At 44.0% G+C, this 23,644-nt stretch overlaps 1 protein-coding gene and 1 pseudogene across 1 annotated transcript in view; both read right to left on the bottom strand.

Moving 5' to 3' along the window:
• Positions 1-12,472, bottom strand: part of LOC146209317 (sodium-coupled monocarboxylate transporter 2-like) — a 76,791-nt gene extending 64,319 nt beyond the window's left edge. Inside the window, exons 1-3 of the mRNA XM_084587385.1 lie at positions 12,100-12,472; positions 5,790-5,855; positions 5,074-5,125 (exon numbers count right to left, since the gene is read on the bottom strand). Coding sequence (XP_084443511.1) covers positions 5,074-5,125; positions 5,790-5,855; positions 12,100-12,426 — 445 coding nt within the window. The 5' untranslated portion in view covers positions 12,427-12,472. The remainder of the gene's footprint in view (positions 1-5,073; positions 5,126-5,789; positions 5,856-12,099) is intronic.
• A 6,868-nt stretch (positions 12,473-19,340) lies between these two features.
• LOC146209316 (uncharacterized) lies at positions 19,341-20,010 on the bottom strand (annotated as a pseudogene).
• Positions 20,011-23,644: the final 3,634 nt, after the last annotated feature.

Raw genomic sequence — 23,644 nt, 5'->3', positions numbered from 1 at the left:
GTTGCACGTTATCTTGACAGCCTTTTCAAATAAGGCTTGGAGTGTGGCATTCAAAAAGTGACTCGTGAAGAATTTTGGGCCCGAACGCTTGTCGTATCTTGCATTGATCACATCTTCTTTCGTGTTCGAAATCTGGCCGTAAAATCCGCTGTAGTTGAAATTAAACTTGCTGACCATTCTTTGAAATTTACTGCTCAATTAGGTATCCACACATCGGTTAGGCATCTATTTTTTTCTACGAAGCTAATTTCTGTGCTCGTTCTGAAAATTTTTGACAGACTGATTGCTGTCTATGACTGGAATTCCTTGTTAGCAATAGTGCCTCGTGATGACTTTTATGACAAGCTGACGGAAGTTTTCGAGAATTTAAAAAGTGACACCCAAACAGCTTCACGTCGAACAACGTAACTTGAACAACAAGTGAATGTCGTCTGACAAACTCGCAGCAGTAAAATAAAAGCAATAACTTTGGGCTAAACGTAAGCGAGCCCCAAATTTCTCAGACTTACAATGAAAATTTAGGCATTTCAGAAATGCAGTTAGCGCCAGGATCGGCTCCGTGAAAGGGATTCACTTTCGAGATAAATTTAATGACGATCGTTCTAGTACCAAACAAAAACGTGGTCGATAATTCACAGCTTGACCGAGTTAAGTAACCCAGCTTATATAGAGAATTATTTTCTTCTAATTTATCCAGCTGCCATCGCACTGCTGCTAATCAGTTGAACAGCTGCTTCTGTCGGGTAATTATCAATACAAGCTCACGGGTAGATTCATGCAGCGTGCGAAACAGCATTCGTGAATCAGCATATTTGCCCTGAATATCTCACGAAGAGCTAAAGTATATTGTTTTCAGCTTAACAAATAATAAATCATCTCGTATTAATAGCATCTCCATCAATGACTTGCATACAACCTATGAGTATATATTCAAGATGTGTTGCTATCTTTGCTCAATCGCGTATTTTAAGTGGCAATATTCCTGTAAAACAGTAAACAACTATAGTTGCACCCATATATAAAAGTGGTGCGCGTACTAGGATAGAAAATTATCGCCCGAATTAAATTCTGCCCTCTATACCTTCAATACTTAAAAATACATTTACTGATAACGATAAAAGGTTTTCTAGAGAAGCACAGCGTTTGTTTGCCCAGTCAGTATGGTTTCCAGCCAGGGAAAAACACTCAGACTCTTTTGGAAGATTTGTCTGATCCGTTGAATTCAGCTTTTGAAAGCAATCAAATCACTTGTGCGCTCTTTCTAAATTGTAGCAAGGCGTTCCATAGTGTTCATAATGGCCTGTTGTTGAATAAACTTTCTCTGTTGGGATTTCGGGGTGCTTATTGGTCCTTGTCGGAAACTTTCCTTCTTTCAGTTGAAGAAGTTCGCAGCGCTTTTTCTGTGATTAAGTCTGGATTTGCAAAGGGTTTCATACTCAGCCCATTACTATTTATTATTTATGCAAGTGACCTCAACGGCATGGCACGCGTTTCTATTTACCAATACGCCGATGATGTTTTGATTATAACGTCTGCCAAAAACTACTATAACGTCATTACCTATTTACAGTCTGCTGCTACAAAGCGATGGAATGGTTCCGAAATAGCCTAATTCATATAAATATATCTAAGACACAACTAATTTGCTTTCATAATACTTTTAAGACAATAACTCTTGACTACCCCCTCGTTCTTCATTGAGCTGACTGCTTACCTTGTTCATGTATGCCGCTAAAGTATTCAACTGTAGTAAAGCATCTGGACTTGCATTTTGACTGCAACCTTTCTCGGAATAGCGACATTGCTTACGTCTGTAGAAGACTGCGCACTGTGTTCTGTATTCTGTACAACATATAATATTTTATGCCTTTTTTGGTTAGGAAAATGACTACACACGCTTTGGGCTACAGGATACTGCGATATGGCATAACAATCTATAGGCTTTGCGCAGTTCGCTGGCGCAAGAAATTAAATTCTACGATGCACTCCCTTCTAAGGAACATATCGTACGATTTAGGTATGAGTGCTGACGTAGATCGTTTCAGAACATTTTCGATGACAAACTGTAAATAATATTTTGATGCAGGCAGTTGTTTTTAAATACGCCTGGTACAAAAAGTTCTTGGTTGTGCTCGTACCCTCCGGATGCTTAAGACCCCAGGAGCGTTTTGGAGGCCACGATGTTCCGCAAGGTATAGCATTACGTTCCCACTTGCTTCAATACTTTACCCCCCCCCCCCCCTCCTCAGCACCTTCAGTACAACAACTAAATATAAGTTAAAGAAGCTACTAAGTCATCCCAGTTTATGAAATTGTACTTTTCTTATAGTTTTGTTCTTATCTTCTGAACATCTTGTGGTTTACCTGCATTACCCATGTTTGTGGTTATACAATTCCCACTGTACCATTGCATCCTGATACACATATGCTTGTATTACTGTAATCAGCCAGTCTGTTCATGTTTCTGTGTTTTAATTTTTAAAACATTGGCACTGACATTGTTACCCTTCTGTATCAGCGTACTGTGCTTGGTTTTGCTGCCTGCCAGGCTCTGCCGCTCAAGCCAGGAATGGCTTCGGCCGGTCTGAACATGTACCCTGTTCAGTTGATTGTCAATAAAGTATTATTATTCCATGATCTACATGAGGTGTAGCTGGTTCTTTACTACAGTATTCCACTTACTCTGCCCGTCAACTCTCATAGTGTAGTTTACTAATTTTATGCTGTATTCTTTGGACACACCCTGCCAGAGTCTTAAAGGGACACTGCAGCGGTTTTCAAATGTACCATTACTATAGGCTTTTGAAGTAGATTATTTGTTGATCCTGCCTGTTAAGTTATTTTTTCAATTATACATAAAACACCTGCGCAATCGTCGACTAAAAGCGCGCAATTCAAATTTTCCGCGCCCCGCGCGACAACTACAGAGGAGGAAAGCGGAGGGAGAAACCTCGCTTCTCCGTCCCTCGTGACGTCACCGTTAGGAGCCGGAGGCATTCAGAGCCAACGAAGGGGGTTTTCGGCGTGCGCTGTTCCTCGTTTTGCGTACGTTGCGGACGTACAAAACACGTCAACTTAATGTTGTGCACCTGATACAACACAGCTCTCCATGTGTTCGGATGCACGAACAGCTGTGGACGCGACGATGTGATCTTCCATAGTATTTAAAGCTCGCGGCGCAATGTGGTGTTGCTGAGAACAGAGATAAATTCAAGCCGACCAAAAGAAACTTTCTACTCGAAGCATTTTCGTAACTGTGACCACATGAAGCTTGTTTCTAATGCGATTTCTATAGGGCTTTGACAAAAAGGCATGGCTGAACCATGACATGGTTCCTTCTGTTCCTTGTACAAAACAGTCGGGACAGTCATCTGCGATCCGTTCATGGACTGCTATCTCATGATGGGACGATCAGACAGCATCGGCGCATAGTTGTATTCGCGTGTCTCTTTTATTTTTTGCTCAAAAGCTTCGCGCAACGGCTTCGGTGCTAAACATGGACAACGCATCATTAGCACGCGCTGATGATTTTTGCGAACTAGCAGATGATTAAGAGTCCACTGCTGTTTCGAGCTAGGTTGTGAAGACTGCGAGATATTTTCCAGCACGGCACGTGCCTGATATGTTCGTGGAACCCTTACGGGAGCATTATTAGAAGATAAGGAGTGTACCGCTCAGCTGGGTAGAGGCGCATTCAGGTAAGGAGCGCAAAGAGCGAGGTTTCCTTCGGTGCGTCCAAGCAATCAATCATCAACGTTGTTCATACATGGCCTTGCGATTTTGCACCCGTTGCTGCCTCGTCATTTTACATAGTCCTGTCCTGTTTGGGGATGCACATTAAGTTGGAAATGAAAACGACGAAGCTCTTGTAAGAAAAACACATTTCGGAACACGGTTATCTCATGAAGGTATATATATGGGTGCGGAGGAGCTGCAGCTTGGCTTTCAACATACGTCAGCCGGCAATTCATTAAACGTGTATTATGACAGTGCGATAAAAAGGAAATGCTTTCAACGTCTGCTAAATGTCGTATGACTCAAGCAGCATTCTGCGCGCATTTGACTTGGCCTCCAGCACGATGGCCACGTCAATGCCTCGTATTCATTGCAGAGCTCCGCAACCGCGCTTCGCTTATTGTTCATTTGTCTGGTGGCAGCTAGCTGTGTACTGCTTCACCCTTTCTTTAACATTCTTTGTTTCCTCAAGGTACCACGACTGGCATTCAAAGCAGGATTTGGTACACCAAGCTTTGGGTTCATGTTTCACAGCAATGACCTTTCGGGTGGGGCGAGAGGCCGGAGACAGAGGTAGTCAGCTAGGGCATTGTTCGCTACCCTTCCTACCCAGGAAAATGCGGGTTGAGGTTTCACTGAGGGCCATGTAGTTTCTGCTAATTATGACGCACACTATTTTTCAAAATGCCTGTAACTAAACCAAGTTTTCATGCCAAATCTACGCTCCCCACAACGGAAGTGTTGCATCATTTGTGGGCGTATCTGGTACGGATACATGCGGTAAAAATCCCGATGGTGATTCGTGTGGAAATGGCATGCCATAATGACATTCACAAAGCAGCAGAGAGCTGCGATCAATCCAGCGCAGCGAAGGAGCCGCATCGGCAGCTTCCCCGGTCCTCAGAATGTCGTCACGCGACGTCTTGGCCAATAAAGGGCGGCGGCGCGAGCCGCGGTGAGCCCCGTCGCGCGGGCTGCGTATCTCTGCTGAAAAAAGACTATTTCTGCTTTCTTCCGCCTAATTTTAATCTGATATTCGAGCTTGCGGCATGAAAAACTATGGCTTTCTGCTGAAAACCCAACTTTTGCAAAAAGCGCTGCAGTGTCCCTTTAATAATATCGCTAAAGCGTCAACTGTCCGGCCAAGCTGTGACGGACGACAATGGACAAGCGCAAGCTCTGTTTGACTAACCCACCAAAGTCAATCAGTTTTGGTATAGTTGGTCAGTTTTCTTGTGATACGTTTCCCATTATGAAAGGGAATGTATATGCCTTTTCTAAAATCTCTAGCTAGTAACACACCTGATCCCAATGCTACTAGGGCGCCTTTCATCATACCTGTGACAAGCGTGAGCGATGCAGCAAAAATCGACATTGCGCCAACGGTTTGCTGCAATGAAAAGGGTTTCAAACATATAATAAGATGTGACGAATGCAAATAGAAACAACAGAATAGACTAATTCCATATAACCCATATAACCTCGTAGATCCTGCACAATAATATCCCAATTAAAATTAATAGGTCAGACTTCCTTTGCTTGAATTCGTTTGTACTGTTTCCGGTTTTCTGCGGCGATGGAACTGGCTAATAGATATGGCCGCCATGACTCGGTTTGTAGAAGATGAACACAAAGCACTTTTTTTTTCATTTTGTCTGAAATGCCGTTATAACAAACGATGCTGAAATTCCGACCATAAATCGTCAGTCGAGAAGAACCCTTTCCGGACGTTCGCAAAAAAAAAATAGTCTGACACCATAGTTTGGCACCATAGCATCTGAATCATCCACAGCGGGCGATTAGATTACATTTCTTGATTTTCGATATGACGATAGTCTTTTGTATACGCAATACATTATAGACTATACAAGCATAAAACTACAGCAGATATTCATGAAGAGGATTAATTAGCTCTGCCTCGAAAGAAAACATCCAATGACAAAACTTCCCTCAATGATTTGTATTTCCCAAGCTAGCAGCTCTGTGTCTTTTATTGACCATGTAAAAACTCTGCAATAGTACAAACAAAAACTACGGAGTTCATGTGCACTCACCGTTAGGAAAATGTATATGGCGCATGCGGTCAACGAAATGAGAGCGTTGAAGCGCATACGAATATACTGTAAAAAAAGGAAAGGGAAATCATTAAAAATAACAAAAATATCTAACTCAGACGTTACATCATGTCTAGCAAAAATTTCATCAATTCCAACAATAATTGTGCCAAGAGTGGAATACGTTTTTTTCTTAACTCTCATAGCAATTATGGCGTAAAATGCTCGCAGTACTTGCATTTATTACATGCTCTGAGAAGAGGTAGCACTTATTGCGAGTGCTCTCAAACAACGCTGAAAAGGTGCTTATAGGAGGTGAGAAACCACCAGCAATTCAAATTCGACGGCACTTTGGCGACTAAAGGGATGAAAGGCGAAAGCCTGTATGCTGCATTCTGCTACGCGACTGTTGCGCATCTAGCGATGATTGCTGCTACGAGTAAAGCGAGCGACTACTCTTTCCCATTCTGTGAGTGCATTTACACAGCTAATTCTGATTGGCAGCGACAAGATCGCGCTCCTTGTATCTTCGCAGTTGTTATACGTTTACTGTTGTGTGGTTGATTTTACCGGGTACGCGGCATTAATTAGTAATTAATCAATTTATTACGCAAATGTCACAAATCAGTAATTACTGAGTCATTATCCAATAAGTAGACATTAATGAGTAATTAATTACTAGTTTGTAATTATGAATTAGTAATTATTCAATTAAACAGTCATTGGGTAGTATTTAGTAAATAATTAGCAATTAGTCCTTAGTAATTAATTAGTAGTTGATCATTGATTGCCATGTGGCCATATAAGGCACGCATTCACGCACACTGTGGTGATGCTCTGTGATTGCTCGAGACCTCGATGACGTCATCCCATCTCGACCAATCAGAGCCGCTGCAAAAGCATGACACTTGCTGACGACAAGGATAAGGCAATAAAGGCTTTCACTTTAAAATAATTGAATGTATAGTCAAATTCCCTGGTGGAATGCTCAGTGCAAACACCCAATAGCAGAGAAAAATTGTGTACCACTAAAGTAGCTTCCTGACCAGTCTCAAAAGAATCAGAAATTTGGCTACCAACATGCTGGACTCCACCCACAGGATTGGAGTAGGACAGAAGAGAATAAGTATTTCACTACTATCTCAATGAAGGGTAAGCTTACTTATTCACATTATTTGTGCCTTTGAGATATTTTTTTTTTACCTTTGGACTCACATTCCCTACCACGAACGGCTGGAGTTTGTCGCCAGTCTGCTCGTCTATCGGTTAAGCTTGTCCTGTTGTTACAGTCACGTGTTAGTACCATTAGCTCCATAGAGTTGGATAACACGTTTCCCGAAAATCACAGCATCGTGGCAATAAAATTCTCTAACCGGCCATTACTGTGATGACCTAAATGACCCCAACATATTCAACCACTGTTTGCGACGTGTCTTCTTAGAAAGAAAAACAGCGTAGCTGAAAAAGAAGTGGCATAGAAGTAAATGAAACGCTTCCGTATACGCCACAGGGGGATGTGCCATCAATTTTGAGGAAAACAACAGCAACAACATTTACGTCACAAGCAGCGCACCGTCTGTGAATATCTTTCGTTCCTAAGGGCAGTTTAGAGGGCTGATGTGAGCGCTTCATACATTAGAAAGAAAAATCACCATAAAACAAACTTATCCGAAAATAAGATAATTAATTCAGCTCAGTTCAGTTCAGGCGTTCAGTCGTGTCCGACTCTTCGTGACCCTATGGACCATGTCACGCCACGCTTTCCGGTCTCTCACTATCTTCTTAACATCACATAGCTTCATCTGCAATGCCTCGAGGATGCCATCTAACCATCGCTAATAAGCTAATATTAATAAGCTCTCCTACATAGCACTGCTTGGTAGCTGTACTCTACCGCTTAATTCTACTACTTAGTCCCGCTATTTTGCACTGCTACTTAGCACTAGTAATTAACATTATCAGTTAACAATAACACTTGTAAACATATGGCAATGCAATCTCATGTAATTGCGACATTTAGGCATGTCCTGTCTTTTCGATAGGTGACACTGTTGTGCGATCTACCCGCACTTGATCTTTTGTTTTCAGTTTCCTTCCTTTTAACCCTACAGAATCAGCGGCCTCCATCAGCATAAGCCCGACACCGGCGAAGTCGGCGCTACTAGCTGAAAATTCAAAGCATGACTCTGACTGATTGTAGTTTGCAAGTAAATCTGAATGCCTCAAGACAAAAGACATCCCCACTGAACACACCAAATGTAAAACCATTGTACAGGTTTTGTGCGACGAAAAAAATGAAGACTAGCCCAGCTTCAGCAACGTCCCAGGTATACGCACAAAATGTCAAAGACACTCCCGAATCCTGACACATACATTATTTACATCCTGAAAAGCTGCACACAAAAAATCTCGGAGGCACTCATTCATGTAAGTGAGAAGTTCAATAATAAGGGCAATGTAAAACATTTTTGTTGTCGAGAATGTGGTTTTTTCTTAGTAACATAAACAAGCTTAATTATTTGTTTTCAAAATTATCGGAGCTGAAATTCTTTAGTTTTTCTTCCAAAAGCGAAGCTAGGGACGTCTATTGACTGTCATATTCATAATCAAGAAAGGAGCATAAACTTGATGACGACCCAAAATTCTCTCACAGACGAACCTAAATTGAGCGGCACAGACATGCTCTGTCAGTCAAGTATCTTCATCAGGCGCCAGACAGCATAGCATACTTTTGAGCGCAGTCTGCCAGACATTTTTAAAAATTGGCTTTCAGAGGGGGACATTTGGCGTTTCACGCCCTGTAGACTCGATCGGGAATCAGACAGGCTGTGAATCATGCTGAATTGTGCTATAGCTAACCCAATTTTAAAAATTGAAGTTGCCTGCTATTGGTTTGTTTGTCGGGTTTAACGTCTCAAAGCGACTCAGGCTATGAGAGACGCCGTAGTGGAGGATTCCGGAAATTTCGGCCAACTGGGGTTCTTTGACGTACACTGACATCGCACAGCACACGGGCGCCTTGTTTTTTCGCCCCCATCGAAAAGCGGCCGCCGAGGCCGAGATTCGATCCCGCGTCCTTGGGAACAGTAGTCGAGCGCCGTAACCACTGCACCACCCCGGCGGGGTGGTTGCTTACTATTACAACTAACCGTATAGATGCAGACAGAAGCGGCAAGCTGGCCGATATAGCTTTTGTAGTAATACCCACATTAGGTTGTTTTTGTTTTTTTTTAATTTCGAAACCGTGAACATGCTGGTTGCTGAGGCAGGACGAATTGTGATCACCTCGTGCGGATCCCAAAAGCATGCAGTAAGCCGGAACTGAAGCACACTGCGTGCATGATAGAGAAAGAGAGAGAAACAGTTCAATAAAAGAACAGTGAGTTTATCTGGCTTTTTTTTTAGCACTGGGACTGTGCTGCATGCACACCATGCTGATTTTATTGTGCTATCTTAAATTCAACTATACAGACAACAAAGTTAAACTTTGCGGATTCTCTATGCCCGAATAGTACTCAACATTATCTTTTTCAATACTGTGAATTATGGCGTCAAATTCGCAATGCATCCAGCACTGCACATTCAGGAAAACGCCTCCCTTTATTCTGCGAATTCTCGCTATGCTCGTTCAAGTGTACAGTCAATCGTCCGCTGTCATTCTAATAAAACTTCTGCCACATGAAAGTGGTACATCTTACACAGCACTTGAGGTTCATCATAGACAAATATTTAGAATCGTGATGCTTCAAGCCCGCTTTATTTCTTTAACGGGACATGTTATCCTACATAGCATCGATCAGAGAGAGAGAGCGAGCGCGAACTTAATTTGTCAATGAGGTTATCATGGTCTTGAGTTTCTCAGCCGCTCCAGTTGGCCGGCAGCTTAAGTTATAATTAACAACTTCACATAATAAATATAGTTACATGTATTTTTGTTGTTTCCTTGTGCTCCAATGTTAATTATAAGGAATTAATATTTTACTTTTAGTGTCATATGGTGTTTTTTTCCTTGTGGATTTGTGGATTTTCGATTATTTGCCTTTATCCCTCTCCCCCCATGTAATACCCTCAGCCATGAGGGCCTTATGGGTATTATGTATAAATAAATAAATAAAAGCTGCAATCGTGAGCATGCAGGTTGATGTTGGAGGACAATTTTGATGACCACGTACAGGATTAAAAAAAGCATGCAGTATGCACAAACAGAAGCATGCTACGCAAGCAGGGGAACTACGGTTCATACGCACCATGCTTACTTTCTTAGGCTAGCTTAAAATTCGCTATACAGATAAGAAAGCTAAAATGTGCACATTATCTATTCGTAATCAGTACAGAACATCCTCTTCTTCAATATTGTGAAATATGGCGTCAAATTTCGAATGTCATTCTGATATGAGCGTGGTCCATACACCTAGGACGGGCTAAGTACAGAAACCGGGTTAAGTGGAGAAATATGGGAGAGGCCTTCGCCCTGCAGTGGGTATAGTAAGACTGATGACGATGATGATGAAGTACAGAAAATCGCTGTATGATGCTGATTTACGTCAAATAAATTTGTTTAAAAGGGAGTCAGCTGTGCCTATTAGACGCTGGTATATACGCATCATGATTGTCAAGTGCTGTATATGTGCGCCGTCAGACGACTAATAAGTTAAGTTAACATTGTCGCATTTTTCTTATATGTCTATTCAGCATTGCTCTAACTGTTGACAAATGTAAACTTCACAACTGAAGTCACATCATATTCGCCGTATTACATAAACTGAAGACGTTCCTTATTTTTTGCCTCTTAGCTCTCGTTTCGGCTTTCAAAAATGTCTTCATCTTGCTTGTTTATGAACAGCACGAAGAAGATATGTTTCATACGAATCAAAAAGGAATGGTTAGTATCGCATATCGAATGATCCTACTCTTGCCCTTTACAGCCTCTCCCCAGGCAACATCAAGACTGCCTCCCCCCCCGCCCGCTCAGAGAAAGAAGTAAATAAACGAGATCTCTAGAGTAGACGGCACAGGATAAGGTTTTTTTCTGGTCTCTAGTATTTTAACGCTGCTGGCAATATAATTAGGCAAGGCATGCAATCTGCGATTCCCTGAATACATAGTTTTGTTGGGCAACCCAGGGGACGGAATTCAAAGAATGACTAATGATGTAGAAAGCCAGAGCAGAATTCTAGGCCGAAACAATATTGTGGAAAAGAATAAAATCATGCTCAACGGTCTCAGAAACGAATGACAGTTTACAACGGGTAGTGAGGCGATTGGAGTGGAAGGGAATACGTTCATACTTAAAACAGGTAGCAGCAGATCCCGAGTAAGAAAGGGACATGAGCAGTAAATTGAGATTCGGATGAACGCATTTGGCAAGTACTGACAGATTATGACTAGCAGCTTGCCGATTTTATATAACGCCTGTATCTTGCCGGTGCTCGCCTATGGGGCAGAAATATGGATGCTAACGGGTTATGCTTAAATTCACCACAACGCAGAGTGCTATTGGATCGGAAAATGGCAACTGTAACGTTAAGAGATAAAAAGCGTGAAGAATGGGTCAGGTAAAGAGCTGAAGTTAACGACATTCCTGCCCTCGCCTATGTGGCATACATAGTAAATGTATTGCGAAGAGAGGATAACCGCTGGTCGTTTAGGACAACAAATTGGATTCCAAGGGAAGAAAAGAGTAATAAAGGGCAGCACAGAATCAAGTGGGTGGATAAGGGTAAAAAATTTTGAGAGACCAGATGGATGCAGCCAGTACAGGACACAGTTATTTGGAGGAATATGGGAGAGGCATTTACCCGGCAGTGGGTATAGTCTGGCTGATGATCATGATGTTTCCAGGTTTATAAAGATGGAAATACTGGAAACGAAAGCATACTGCTTATCTCTCGCCAGGTGTCACATTTAAACATCCAAACGCATAGAAAGGCTCCTTGTAAGCCTACATCATCTTCACAGTGCTTTACAACGGCATTTTGCAACTCATTTTCACCACAAGGGCTGCGGTCTACGGGTCACTAACTCGTTTTATGGAAACAATTCCCGGGTGATTTGCCTTGCGACAGTGTGGAGCACCACATTACTGTCTCTAGCCTGACAAATATAACCGGCTCAAATCACGCACGTTACAAACTACACGTCTTTCCAACTGCCGCGAAGAGAGCTCGGGCGAATGGAGCTGTCGCGCACTGTCCTCAAATCCACTTACGCGCTACTCAATGAGCAACCCTGGGCAGACCAGTTACAAATACTGCAGACATTCAACTGACAATAGTACTGCTTGTCTCATCTGTCGTTAGGCATCTCTCACCTCGAATATCGACGTCACTCCAAGTCCGTATAGCAACGGCACAAACACGTGGGTCGCCAGTCGAATCAGCAGCAGGGGCGTCAGAGTGCTCCACATCAAGTGCCAGCCGTAGGCGTAGAAGTGGGCTGGAAAGCCCACTAGTCCCGGGGAGGAAGCAAGCGAGGCCACCGAGGAAGCCGCCAACGGAAGCATCTTCAGTGCCCTGCTCCCGAGGAAGACTTCCGTTGGGGTCCCGGCGTTGGGCTTACGAAGGGAGTAGTACAAGCCGAGCGCCAGGTTAGCCGCAACGAGTACTCCGAACAGAACGTAATCAAAAACTGGAACCATCGCTTAAATGTATTAGCTGAACACGTCGGGGCGATCTGTCTCTCTGTCCTCTTATGCCGGCACGTCTGAGCCAGAAGCGCAACTTACACGGGCAAAGAGAAAATGAAACGATTTAAAACGCACCCGCAACTATCTTTCCCAAAAGCCTGAATATCAGAACGCTCAGATGACCAGATGGAAGAGATAAAATCCTTGATATGACATCCGGAAAAAGCCTGTCCCATCCGGCCGCGCGCAAGCGATCAAGCAGAGGCCACGTGTGGAATGCTCGCACACTTCTCACTTGCGTTCCATGTTTTTCACACTGTGATAGCACGGCAATGTGGAATGGCTGCTTTTGAACGGCAGGTCAAGGTCCGTCAAGTGTTCTATGAGAAATTCACCTTGATTCATTTTGACGTGTTGGAGACAGCTGTTTTGACATTTTGGTTTGTCTGTGCGAAAGTGCACTTCTCATTTTGTTCTAGATTTCTCTCTTCTCAACTTTTAGTTCCCATTAGATTTTGACAAATTTTAGAGCGGTATCTGTCAAGCGCTCTTCGGCCGCTCATGAGCCTGTGACGTTAGCATTTTGTCCTTCACTTGCATTATTGTTTTAAGAAATATCGTTTCTCTTGCACCAAACCTGCTTGGCGGCTTCCGTAAACAAACGCTCATTCACTCGTTGCGTACAGGCTGACTTTCACGCCGTCGCACAGGATGGCGACGCAGCGAAGTTAGACTAAAGCAAAACCTCGTGCATCAGTCAAGCATCTTCGCAGCCGTGCGAGCCAGGGCGTCGCGAAGGCTGGCCGGTGTGCCTGCTGGAGCCGCCATACACTGTATGACGCATTCGTCGTTTCTTGGATGTCGACCGCTGCTTACAAAGGCTATCCTGCTGCACCGATGCCACATCGAAGAAACTCTTAAAAGAATTCGTGAGTTTGCAATAAATATAAAACTACCTTGAAAAAAACAGGAAAGTGGCTCAATAAGTTACTCCCGCTAATGTATCGCATAAGTGGCGCTGTAGCCGCTGCCATTGCCCGTCGTCGAATCTAAATGCGTCGAAAAGAAAATAGTTTCCCGTAAAATATTCTCATGCCCTATTCTATCGGCATATCACATCACCGAGGTTGTCACTGCAGGCTCGTTTTGGAAAGAACCACTTTGTCAGAGATATGCGATACCATTTGCGGTCTCATTATACGCACGTCGGTGGCGCATACTTTATGCTGGGCAACAGATGCAATATTTCAAACTCAATATAACTTCCTTCCTGTTCACAAAAAGCGGTTTCCACCAATACGATGGTTAAGCACTTTGAAAGTATAGAGGTTGTTGCATATGCCACCTTAACATTATTAATGATTTCCAAACATTATGTGGCACTAGAGTCGGAGAAAATACCTTGCATGCGAATAAAAGGGTCGTCATGGACGTATTACAAAGGGTAAGCGAATACATCTTATTAGGACGGGGAGGACTGCATATCCCGACCTTGGGACCGGAGAATTAGAATCAGGCGGGGTGAATTTCACAAGCATTCTCAAATATTTAACAGCGGTATTCCTAAAGAGTATTGCATGTAGCAGTTGCATCTAGCGCGTGCCCATTGATGACGCAGAATTGCAGAGGCTAACGAAAAAGCGTGAACATAACTGAGGACAGCGCTTGGAGTTATGGAAAGAGAACGGCAGCGGCAGTAACGTTCTGGGGCACCAAGACAACAGTGCGGATCGAGCGAAACTCTATAGTTAATAAACTGTCAAGAATAAAAAATGGACATGGTGATGACATTGCCTTGCTAAGTAACTCAGGAGATGAACTGCAAAGAATTATTGATGACCTAGACAGAAAAAGTAGAAAGGTAGCCTTGAAAATCAATATGCAAAATATTAAGGTAATGTTCAACAGTCTCGGGAAGGAACCGCAGTTTAGGTTAGGTAGCGAAGCACTGGAAATAGTGGTCGAATATGACGACTTATGACAGGTGTAACCACAGATCCGGACCATGAAAAGGAAATAAGAAGAATAAGATTGGGATGGAGCGCATTTGGCAAGCACTCGCAGATTATGACTAGCAGCTTACCGGTATCACTCACGAGGAAAATATACAGCAGTTGCATCTTACCTGTACTCACCTATGGGGCTGAAAAGTGCAGGCTAACCAAGAGGGTTCTACGTAAGTTGAGGGCAACGTAGAGAGCTATGGAACGAAAAATTGTAAGGGTAACGTTAAGAGATAGGAAGCGTGCAGAGTGGGTCAGAGAAATAATTCAAGTTACTGAGTTTATAGCGGAAATCAAAAAGAAATGGGTGTGGGCAGGACATTTAGTGCGAGGAGAGTATAACCGATCGTCGCTTAGGGTGACAAACTGGATTCCAAGGGAAGGAAAGCATAGCAGGGGGTGGCAGAAAGTTAGGTGGGTGGATGTGGTCAAGAAGTTCGCAGGGGTCAAGTGGATGCAGCTAGCACAGAATCGGGTTAAATGGAGAAATATGGGAGAGGCCTTCGCCCTGCAGTGGGTATAGTCAGGCTGATGATGACGATGATGATGATGATGATGATGATGATGATGGTAGGGCAGGGCATGAAATACAAACAGGTTATAACCAATGGTCTATTACAGGAAAGGGGCGTGTTTCAAGAGAAGGCAAGCGCGGCCACGGCAACGCAAAGGCATGCACGAACTAAAGCAAAAGATTCTGTAATACGTTTGTAGCGAAAGTACACTTCGGTAGGTTTTCAAGACCTCGGGTGGCCGCAGTTGCGTCGTGAAGAGGCGTAGCTACGAGAAGAAAAAGAAGAAGACAAACAAGAACAACATGACGAATAAAAGAAGACAAGAACAAGAAGACAAAGTAGAAGAACAAGGATACAAAGAAGAAGACGTAGAAGAAAAAAGAAGACGAAGAGAAAGAAGAATGCTCGGTCACCACAGCTAATGCCTTCGCTCCACATTCAGTTCAGCAGCGTTGAACCCTTCTCATTTCTTATGCATGTGAATATAACAGAGGAGATGATTTCCAAATCTTAGTTGCATTTTGCCGCACTCTCCCCTTAAACGAATATTTCCTATTACTGAGGATGACAGAGCCTAAAGAAAACGCACCTGCCCCTTCAAATAGATGCGAGTGATGGGGTTATGGCTTATATTGAGGACATTCCTAATATAGTAAGGTACAACTTTATAAGGCAGCGACATTTGCCCATTAAAGCCGCATGCATACAAGCCTACGCCAATCGGCGCGCACTTCAGGTGACACCATGAGCCGGACAGCCGGTTACCCCGCCGACAAACATGTCTAGCATGGCCGCCATCGCTTCGAACTTGGCCGAGTCGCGTCAGCTGTGTGCGTCTCCCTTCTTCAGAGTGAATTGGAATTGTTTGTGGGCGTCTGTCATGCGGGAAACATTATTGCGAACTTACGATGCACAATTTGTGCCGCGTGCGTTTGTTCTGAGCCGTGAGCCGATAAAAAAAGATTACAGCGAACATCGGTGACGCTGCGCTGCGCTTCGTCTGGAAACAGGATCCTGTGGCGACACACCGCTGCAAACAAACATCGTGCATGTTTTCTCTATGGTGTTTTGTTTTGCTTAAAGGAAGTAACGACGAGGAGAGTTTGCCAAAGTCTGGTGCATACTGTGAGCGGCCGGTTTATTTGTGTACTGTGCCCCTGCGTTTCTCTTCGGGCGTGGCGAAGTGATGGAGCAAAACCATTATCAGGATAAATGAGAAAAGCGTGCGCGGATGAAACCAACGTACGAGTGCCTCAGCCGAAACAATTTGCGAAATCAAAATTCAACGCAAAGATTCGTTGCTGCCAGCTCAGCGCGCAAACGATCGATCGTTGGCACCAGTGAGATAAGATAGCCGAGCGTCTATCAGGGCGTAGTTCGAGTGTTGTGTAGCACCGTCGATTGATTGTTTTCCACCAAAGCTAACTATCAGTAACTAACACGCGCTGCTTGAGCGAATCACATTGGATTACTAACGGTCAGGCATGTGGGAGCAGTGCTTGTTTTCTTTATGTCAGCCTCAGTACTAATATAAAATTCACTTATACACTGCATGGTGTCCTTACAAGGGAGCTTGGCACGCATTCGCGTCGCTGTGTGGCTTAGAATTCTTCGCTCAATGCACGCGCCAGCTGAAGAATGCCTGCTGTGACACAATCGCGCATAATTTGTGCTGCCAGCGCTCGACTCGCTTTTCCACAGCACAGCTTTGCGCTCACATGTTGCTGCTAAAAATTCCTATGACAGTGAAGGCAACAGAGCCAATGTTTACGTTCAAATAAAAGTATGACAAAATAGGCACAGCTGCTAGTGAACTGACTCCTGATACCTCTACTCGCGTCTGCATTAAATGTGTGTGCATTTTCTTGCGTTTTTGTGTATATTTGTTATTTTCCCCTTTTTTGCATTTTAGATCTTAGTTTTCGCGTTCGCGTTTGTGCGCATGTGTGTGAATATGTGAGTGCTTTTGTGCGTGTATGCGCTTATTCCGGTTTCTTTCCTTTTATTTTGGCGTTTGTTCTTGTAAGCATGCTGCAGCCACGTCTTCCTTTAAAATTTTATTAGCTCGTCTGATTCAAAGCACCAAATCCAGTGAATAGCAGGGCTGGCCTCTTCGGTGTAATTAAACCTTTCTCTCTCGTCTACCTTGCCTCCTCAATCTGCAATCTTGCCGTGGTTTCTCCTCCTATTCTGACCTTGCTTCTTGTGCTGTTGCCGCAACGTGATTAACCAACTTGCACTAAATAAAGTTCTATCAGCTGTGATAAAAGAACATTGACAGATACAAAATGTTACAACAGAACAGTGACAAATACAAAATGTTAAAAGCATCACGTGGCTTGCACAGTAACTTCGTCTCTTACCCTTGTTAATGCGTTTATGCATCCGTGCATACGGCAGCTTGCCATAAGTGCACATGAAAGGGTGCCATATTGTGAAACAGCACCTTGCTATGTTGTTTCATTCAGTCCTAATAAACAGATGGTTTCGCTGCCCGTCACATGTGGTGGTACACATATATAACATTGTGCAGTAGGGTATCATTTCCTGTCTTGACGCTTTCATCATTACAGACGCAGTTTTTTATTGAATGGAGTCTAGCAAAGCAGTGCTGTGAGAGCTTTTGCAGCTTTCACCATTTATTACCTCACCAATATCACTGTCTGAATATGGCCGTCATTTCGCCTACGGCTTGTAATGAACAAAGTGATTCACTAAAACACGTTCCACTTTGCAGAGCATTTTTCCAGTAGGTAAATATTACAAAAAAAATGCTCGCAAAGTCATTCACGTTAATAATAGTGCTTTCAATCACGTTGCTTGCCCGAGTCAGATAAATTAAAAAGTGGCCATGACAAGGCTGCAATTTCCAGTGTACACTGCTAAAAGAGCCATAAAGCGTGCCTTGACTACTATTATTTCACCGTGGCGCCCGTCAAACTCGAAGATGCCTGCATGAATGAGCATTTTGGGCCTAACTAAGCTAATGATGTTTCATATTTGTTCTCTTATTTTTCATTACTTGTGCGAGTAAGATAACCAAAATAAGCAATGCAACCACATGAATGTGCTTTGGGTGCAAGCTGCTAACACTGTCAGTTTCGTGTTGGCTACTGGTATTGCACCAGCACTGGCTGTAACATGAGTATGATTTCCAGTGCAGACTGCTAACAGAGCCATAAGGCGGGCCTTGACTACTGTTATCTCACCATGGGGCCCGTCAAACTCGATTGTGGCTCTCTGAATGAGTATTTTGAACCAGCCAACGATACTTAAAAAATGTGTTAAGTAGCGAAACGTTAACAAATGTGTTTCAATTCAGATATACCTGCATATAAACGGGTTTATATGCCACCCTTAAATCGAGCACAATGTATGCAGGACGTTGCTTATAAGAACTGAGCTTCCATTGTAAGGAATGGCTGTGTATAAGAACTGGCTGTAAATAGAACTGCTTATTTATTTGAGAGGTCACGGAATGTATGGCTGGCTGTTGCGAACCCACCGGCAAAATTTTGGTAGCCCTAATGACGGCTGTTCTTCGTTAATGAGAGGCCGTTATGCTTGTCGAACCGCCCAATACCAGAGAACTCGCAATCGGAGTCGCTTTCTTCAGTGTCATCTTCACCCATTTGGATGATGATGGGTTGAACGTGCTCACTACCAGACGTGTCAAGTCTGAACTTTGCCTCCAAGTCCATCACATGCTAAATGCTCTTCCTCCAGTCTTCCGCCGTCACGTGTTTGATTTTCTCCCTCAAGATGGCGTCGACCGTGGACAGCTTGAAGTCTCTGTTGTCCGCAGTGATGCCATTTTTGTCCTTGGGCCACACAAGCTCAATGGGATTAAATTCACAGTGGTACGGCGGGAGCCTGAGTACAATGCAACCGACCCTATTGAAGTCTCTGTTGTCCGCACTGATGCCATTTTTGTCCTTGGCCCACACAAGCTCAATGGGATTAAATTCGCAGTGGTACGGCGGGAGCCTGAGTACAATGTAACCGACCCTTACAGCTGCGTTGTCTACGTTGTAGCTCAGGAAGCGTGACTTTACAGATGCCACCAGCTCAAGCAGCTGCTTCTTCATTATCCTTTCACCGTATGTGACGTTCTTGCTTGTGAGCCACTCCTGTATCGTTTCCTTCTTCCAAGCCGTTGTCGGCAGTTTCTCTTCTCGCCGGCTATGGTAAGGTGCATTGTCTAAAACAATGACGCTACCAGCTGTCAACTTCTGTAGAACGACGTTCAAACAGCACTCAAAGCAGTTGCCCTCCATATCCTCGTGGTATTCATCTGTCTTTTAGCCACGGACTACATCCAAGCAGCCGCCGACGAAACCATCCTCGCTGCCGATGTGCTTTACGATCAGGCGCTGACCTTTCCCAGAAGGTTGTTTTAGACCCGTCGTCAGGCCATTTGCTCGAGTGAACAGGCGTCCGCGCTTCTGCACCATGGTGTCTGTCCACACGATCGACCGAGTGTGTCCCGCCGTCACCTATGTCTCGTCCAGGTAGGTCTTTTGGCCTTCCGCCCAGTAGCGCTCCACGTCATGGGGGTAGCGATTCCGCCAATCGGTGGTGTCATCCCAGTGGATAAGCAGCGAGTTGCAGCTACGCTTTTCATGCTTAAAGCCGATCTCGGCAAGCAGACGACGCACAGTACGCCACCTGAGTGATGAGAGTTCTATACGCTCCGAGAACTCGGTAGGTGTGTTCTCGCCCGACGGTATCTCGTTGCAGCGAAAGAAATCGTGCACACATGACCTAAGCACGCACGACATGAAGCTGTCAAACTTCGCGCTGCGTCTTCTTTTCTCCGCATTGCGTGGGCGCCTTCACGACTGCGTCTTCAGTTTGTCATCTGAAAAATGCGAAGCTTTAACTTCCTCCCTCACCCTGAACAAAGTCATTTCGCTGACACCGAGCATGTCAGCGACAAACTTGCTCGTGTCCTGTAAGCTGCGTCCAGACTCCCTGTTACGCCAACACGTGTAGCAGTGGAAGATCATGTTGCGTGAAACACTGTTCAGGATGTGGCCGCTCTTGTTCTTGCCGAAGCTCCTTGGTGGTGCGGTCATCGATGCGACACAAGGCTCGTTCGGCAACGTTGGACTCCATGGCGGAAAAGAATGCCGTGTGCGAACGTGCGCGAACTCACGACATTGCAGGTTTACAACCGCAAAAAAAAGAAACAAAGTACCAAATAAAAATTAAGCCTAACACATTAAAAAAATAACCTTGTAAAAACACACAAAAAGTATATATTAATCTTATGCTATTGAGCCAGACTGCTTTATAACTACACGCCCGGAGCCGTCGATCTTGCTCCATAGCAGACGACGCACAGCGTTGTAGAAGGCACGGAGTTATGTTTCTCTCGCGATCCGGCATGTGCTGTAGCATTTAAATCATGATATGTTTACCAAACCACTCATCAAGATATACAAATCTTATTTACACAGAGAAATACGCGTTTTAGAAACAGACACAATTTTTTAAGCGGGACTATTTCTTTAGTCGTAGAGGCAATAGAGGGTTTACAAAAGTAAGTCTGACAACCATGAGCGGCACGCTGATCCGGCGCTGGCAGTCATATTTTGTTCGCTCCATCCGTTCGCTTTTGTTCGCTTCGTGTCCGTCCGTCAGCGCCCGCCGTTCTGTCCGCGCTTTTCATGTTGTAACCTAGTGTGCTGTGCTTGGACCTCTCTTCTGTCCCTGGCGGTGTCTGTTAGCGAAGCCAAGAAGCGTATTTTGACAGCCGAGCCATAGCGGTTACAAACTGCTCTACGAGTCGTGCATGGGCCCCTTGTCGATCCGCGCAGCTATCCGTATCCAGGTACAGTATCTAGAGTTTTGTAATGTGCAGATTTTTTTTTGTCTGTGTGCCTTTGCTATTTAATTTAACGACTATGAGAGATGATCGCGAGTTTGCTTGGTTTGCGCATCCCCATCGCTCATCCCACTGCCACCAGTGGGATACTTGTTGGTGAAATGAGGGAGGATGCAATTTGTTTTGAGATGAAAGAATCGTGCGTAATTTGACGTAAGTCGGAATGGCGCTTAGCACTTTTCTACCTATGCCGTCGACGCAGTTATTGGCACGGGTCTCGGAAATAATCGGGGGCTGCGTAAAAAAAAAGTGCCATGGTAATTTGTGCTTCCAGTGAGTGAAGATTGGTTGGAGTGCAATAGGCGATGATGAGATAATAAAATATTATTATTTGACCAATTGATAAAATAAAGCAACAAAAAAGAAACAAAATTGGAAATTGAGGGCTTAAAGGTGACAAAACGCTCAGAAGGAAAAATCAGTACTTGGTGATGCTAATGAAGAAAATTTATAATGTGTAATTGATTAATTGAAATAATTCAAATTGCTCAGAATAGAAAGGTGATTGTTGCTGGCCGTAAGTATTGGTGTATAAAAATATAAAACAATAAATAAAATAAAAAACAAATAACCGAAATGTAAAATAAATAAAAGCCAAAAATTCAAAAGGGAAGAAAGAAAACGTTTGTGTGTGTGAGAGAGGGAGACGCTATCGCGTCATACCCTTAACGGCGGAGCTTAAGTGTCCCCCTAGTGTTTTATAACAGTATTATATAATATAAATCTGACTTTATGAACACAGCCAGTGGCACCAAGCACTGACACTCGCAGTAATGTGAGTTGACTTTTCAAATTTCTTTTCATTTCAGCCGAGTGCCTCTTGCTCCGAATTTCTCGAAGCTTCCCATGACAGCACTTTCATATGAGGTTAAGGCTTCAAATGTCTGCTATCTGACAAAGGGAACAAACAAATCGGCATATTTAAAAAATCAACTGAATTTTAGGTGGCTGTCAATTAGCGAACCATCGGGGGACTCGATAAAACGCACAAAAGTGAAAAGCAAACGTCGTTATTTTATCGGCCACACTAGCAGATATGAAGGCACAGAATGCAAACCGGAGCTGCGCGCTCTGGACGCGGACCAGACTTCACATGCATTATCACGTGATAACATCTTTCGAAACGGGCTGGACGTGAGCATATTACAACACACAAGTGGGATGTCATCTTCTCCTGCTTTACTAGACGCCACGGGTTTGGCAGCCGCTTTTGCAGCGTGAAACACGCACCTCGGGCGCACTAGACAGCCGTATTGCTCTCTGCACCAAGCAATACAATTTCGTACGACTGTGAAAAGTAGTTTCGGTAATCATGCCCTTGTCTTAAATCAAATACACAATGATAAATGCAATCTACGTACAAAAGGTTTCATAGAACGTATTTGAACTACAGCGTTCGGTATACATGTATTGCTCCTTCTCCCGTGTCCTCCATCGAAGCATAAGCTTATCCTTCAAGTTAACAAGGCTCCATAGCACGCAAAACAACCTTGCTATTTTAGGTGATAGCACGTTCTGTGAGCTAGCTCCCAGTCAGAGGGACGTGCAGTAATGCTTTACATGATGCAAGTGACACTTGTAAAACCCATTAGGATTGCAAACGAGCGGTCGCATACACGCGTATACCTTGTTTCCGTGCGCATCTACGACGGTGCGCTTGCTGCAGAAGGGTACGCAGCAACATGCTGGCATCATTCCGAATAAATCTTAGTGCTAGCAGCGACTGCTGTGATGTTCAAAAATGAAACAATTGCTTGTGATCATTCCAGTGCACCTTGCGGTGCAAGCACGGGTTCCACGAAGGCGCACGTTGACAGCGTACTCTACGGGAGGCGCGGGTGGACTGAACAAAACATGGCCGCCGCACACAGTTTCTGTCTCTTTCACTAGATGGCGCTAACGTTTGTAAAGCCTCTATTGGCTGCTGCGCTTCGGTCATCTGGCCGGGGCCTATCCTGTCTCCTAAAGTTGTACCCTACTATAGAAGACATTCCATCAACATCTCTTTAGTTTACGAGACGTGGTACACTTCTGATGTGAAAGGATCATTCAGTTGTTTGCTTTCCCAAAATTGTGTGACGGATGACTCTAATTATGCTTTTTAATAGGTGCAGGAGTTAATAAATGACTAACAGTTACGTGTCATACTTAAGAATTTTGTTCAAGTTTGGTTTCAAAAGCTACAGCGTGTTCGCTAGCGAAATGTACCAGGCGCAAGTACGTCTGGGTGAGAAAAATGCAAGGTCTTCATTCGAAAAGAAAAACGGCGATAAACTATAATTGTGACATACTCCTCTGACATGAGTTGTATGAAAGTGACAGTGCAGACTTATTTTTCAGTTCTTTTTTTAAGCAGACGGCCTCGCTCAATTTCATTCAAGGACTTGACGTCATTTATCCAACAATTTAAAAACTCGAAGCACACAGAAAGTCACTGGAGCTATTAAACGGGCATCTATTGATACGGGTACCGCTTCAAACTGAGTGCCGCTTTCAGTTTATTCGGTTTCTGTCAGGCGATAACGAAGCCGGTTTAAGTCATTTTAAAGCCGAAGCTGTATTCCATGCAAACGCCGCTCATCAATTTTGTTTCTGCGTTGGCCTTGCCTTCATTTTACACTGCCTACGATAGCAACTAAGAGAACCAGCCACAGCGGATTCGAACCCAACTATTTCTCGCCAGATGTGAGCATAGAACCTCACAGCTCTCGCCCTAATGCAGCCTGTTCGGTCGAAAAGCCGTCGGGGTAATAGTAGCAGTAGTACACGACCACCGCGTATCGGAAATAATCGGGGGCTTGCTCAAAAAATTGCATCATGGT

This window comes from Amblyomma maculatum, chromosome 1 (genome assembly GCF_055883805.1).
Source record: "Amblyomma maculatum isolate TAMU_Amacu chromosome 1, ASM5588380v1, whole genome shotgun sequence".
In the NCBI taxonomy this organism is placed as follows: Eukaryota; Metazoa; Arthropoda; class Arachnida; order Ixodida; family Ixodidae; genus Amblyomma; species Amblyomma maculatum.
Note: the sequence above shows the minus strand (reverse complement) of the source record. Positions and strands in the feature narration are given on the sequence as shown.